Genomic DNA, 3419 nt, shown 5'->3' with positions numbered 1-3419 from the left:
GGAGAGGGGAGAGGCGGATAGGATGGGGGTTTTTTGGAGGGGTATCTGGGAAGTGGAATATCATTTGAACTGTAAACAAATAAAATGATTAATAAAAATGGATAGAAAAAGAAAAAGTGTTTAGGAGGTTTATTAAATGACTTGAAGGAAAAAGGGGGAAATTATGTAATTATATTATAATTTTAAAACATAAAAAAATAATTAAAACAAAAAATGTAATCCTGCAAATGTTCAGGTTTACTAGATACTGTCCTCTGGAAAAATCAAAACTATCAAGAAAGACAAAGTCTTTGTTGTATAATCAGGGTATCATTATATATTTGGTAAATCTTCTAAGGTACATGTATTTACTTCTCTGTTACCATGCTTCTAAAGCAGATGGTTGTGTTAGCTGATGTCTTCAGAACTTTCTTCTTTTTCTTCTTCCTCTTCCTCTTCTTTTTCTTAATTTTTAGTGTATCATCAAAATCCTTAGACAACTTAGAAAGTGATGGAAATTAATTGTAAAGATACTGTCAGGAATCTCATTGTTTATATCATGATTTGACTCACCTAGACATATCAAAGGATAAAAGATGATAAGCCCAGAAGTAGGAAATTGCCAAGAGAATTACTAAATGGAGGAGAATCTAGAGAATGATTATCCACCAAAAAGCTTGAGTATTATGCATTCAATTGATGGAAGTACCCTGCCTGTGTTTTGAGGTGAATCATTGCTGCTCACTGGATGTTTAACTTTACACTTATCAAAGGCTGAGAGTCAAAGAATAGCTATGCTTATAGGTATGTAATTTATCCTATTCTTTAAAACAACATATTTGATCAGTATAGATGTAACATAATGAGAAAATTTACTAATGATAGATATATTGATAATAGATAATATATTATTCTTATCAAGAAACTGCAGCATTTAAGATTATAGATATACTCAATATTTTTTGTTGCAAGATACATAAGCTTTTGTTGCAATGTGAGATCCATATATTCTAGAGCTAAGTTTGAAGTAACTATGATTTTTTAGACCTCATATTTGAATATAGGTTGCCCTATTCTTGGCAAATCTATTCCAACAGGTATTTGCAATGGTAATTATGAATCAGTTTAGTTGACTAAATAAATTCAATGATGTATACTTATAAATAAATAACTGGGAAATTTATTTAATGATTCAATGTACCTGTGTATATTTTAAATGATGTTCTATAATGCTTCATCACTGAGTTTTTCACAATATGTACATTATAAATTTAAGCTTAAATTATGACTTACTATTGTAATGGATATTATTTTACAAACACTCAAGGAAATAATTAAGCATGCTTTAAAATTGTATCATCCTTCTGACCATTTGTACTTAACTTCAGTGTAATTCCCCACAAGTTTCTGAGATTGAACCTCATTTTGTTATAGAATATCATTATTGCTACTAACTAATTCAGACCACTTAGTTAAAAAACCACATGGATTTTTGTGATTTCATGTTACATTTTTTCTTTATTACTTCCGGGTAAGATGAGTTTCTTGAAAGAGGATGTATATAACAGTTACACCTAATGCATCTTTTCTTGGAGAGTTACTATTGACTCATTAACTTTACCAAGGGCCATACATATTTGACTCTGTTTGTAAGATATGTAACAATATCATACATATTTGGATTTCCCTTTATATTTATGCATTTCCAGGCAAGTTTCAGTGTAAATGTCTGATTTCACAAGGTATATCTTAATTCATCTGGTTGATGAGCTTTCTTTCTTTGCAGGTTATGTCTGAAGATATACTGAATAAAATGGATGGAAGCAATCAAACAGTTGTGTCTGAATTTATGCTCCAGGGACTTGCCAACTCAAAGAATATTCAGGTCTTACTCTTTGTGATATTGTTGATGCTTTATATTCTCATCATGTGTGGAAATATTGTCATCATAATCTTAATAACTACTGACCCCCATCTGCATTCCCCCATGTACTTCTTGTTGGCCAACCTGTCCTTTGTTGATATGTGGCTCTCCTCAAACACCACTCCTAAGATGATCATAGATTTTCTCAGGGAAAACAAGACTATTTCCTTTGCAGGATGCATGTTTCAGGTCTTTTTTACCCATTGCATTCCATCAGGAGAGATGGTGCTGTTGGTGGTAATGGCTTATGATCGCTATGTGGCCATCTGCAAACCTCTCCACTACTTCACCATCATGAACCTGAAGAGATGCACTGGGTTGGTGTTGACTTGCTGGACAATTGGTTTTACACATGGTATAAGTCACTTGGTAGTGATTGTGCAGCTACCTTTTTGTGGTCCCAAGGAAATAGACAGTTTCTTTTGTGACCCGCCACTCCTAATCAAGCTAGCCTGCATGGATTCCCATGCTCTAAATACTTTAATGAATACTGAATGTGGGATTGTGGCTATAACCTGCTTTATACTGTTGCTGATTTCCTACACATATATCCTTATCACTCTTCACCAGACCTCGAAAGCTGGAACTTCTAAGGCCCTGTCAACATGCACTGCACACATTACAGTAGTAATGATCTTCTTCTTGCCCTGCATCTTCATCTATGTGTGGCCCCTCAATATCACCTGGTTGGACAAATGTCTTGCTCTATTTTATTCTGTTTTTACACCTCTCCTAAACCCAGCTATTTATACACTGAGAAATAAAGAGATGAAAAATGCTATGGAAAGATTCATTAGCAAATATCTGTGTCGCAAAGAAAAATCCTAATATCTAAAATTGTCAACTTATTTCTTCACATAATAAGACTGACTGTTTTTAAAGCTTTAAAACCAGAAAGTATTGTTTTCATTTAAGATTTTACCAAGCTTTCAATAGAGACATAACTTAATATTTTAAAGAAAATATGGAATTTACTGATGAACTATCAGATTATTGTAAATCCTTCACTTTAAAATATAAATACACATGCTTTTCCACATGAATGCCATCAAATTATACTTATAAATTTTAATAAACTCATACCTAACATTTTTGACCAAATTCACATGTTTAATGTTATGAATGAAATATTATCAATTTTTACCTGAATATTGATCTGTATATACCATATATGTCCCAAATTCTTAAGTTTTATTCCCAAATGACCAATATTATCACTCCTGTCTTATCCTAACTATCTACCAAATTACTAATGCTATGGGCAGAAAAAATGTTTAAAGAGATGAAACAAAGAGATAAACTTCACAGAAACAACGACTAGCAGTGAACTTTACTCTTTTGTTTTTTCACAGGAATTTGAATAAAGTATAATAAAATATATGAATAAATATTAGTTAGGTTTTAAAGTTTTATATATATATATATATATATATATATATATGATATACTCTTTATTTAAATTTCAAATGATTTCCCCTTTCCTGAATCCGCACTTCCCAAAAGTCCCATATGCCCT

General features: G+C 31.9%; 1 protein-coding gene across 1 annotated transcript; it reads left to right on the top strand.

Annotated features, from left to right (window-relative positions):
* Positions 1–1789: 1789 nt before the first annotated feature.
* Positions 1790–2731, top strand: LOC127684488 (olfactory receptor 4K3-like). Its single transcript, XM_052181406.1, has one exon. It carries the CDS (start codon positions 1793–1795, stop codon positions 2729–2731), a length of 939 nt encoding a protein of 312 aa, XP_052037366.1. The 5' UTR covers positions 1790–1792.
* The last annotated feature ends 688 nt before the right edge of the window (positions 2732–3419 follow it).

The sequence above is a fragment of the Apodemus sylvaticus genome, chromosome 5 (genome assembly GCF_947179515.1).
Source record: "Apodemus sylvaticus chromosome 5, mApoSyl1.1, whole genome shotgun sequence".
NCBI classification, from domain to species: domain Eukaryota; kingdom Metazoa; phylum Chordata; class Mammalia; order Rodentia; family Muridae; genus Apodemus; species Apodemus sylvaticus.
The sequence above is the reverse complement of the archived record's forward strand: the minus strand, read 5'-3'. Positions and strand labels throughout refer to the sequence as shown.

What these genes read in the sequence shown, in the direction of transcription:
- LOC127684488 (XM_052181406.1), top strand. Translation starts at nt 1,793, where the DNA reads ATGGATGGAAGCAATCAAACAGTTGTGTCTGAATTTATGCTCCAGGGA.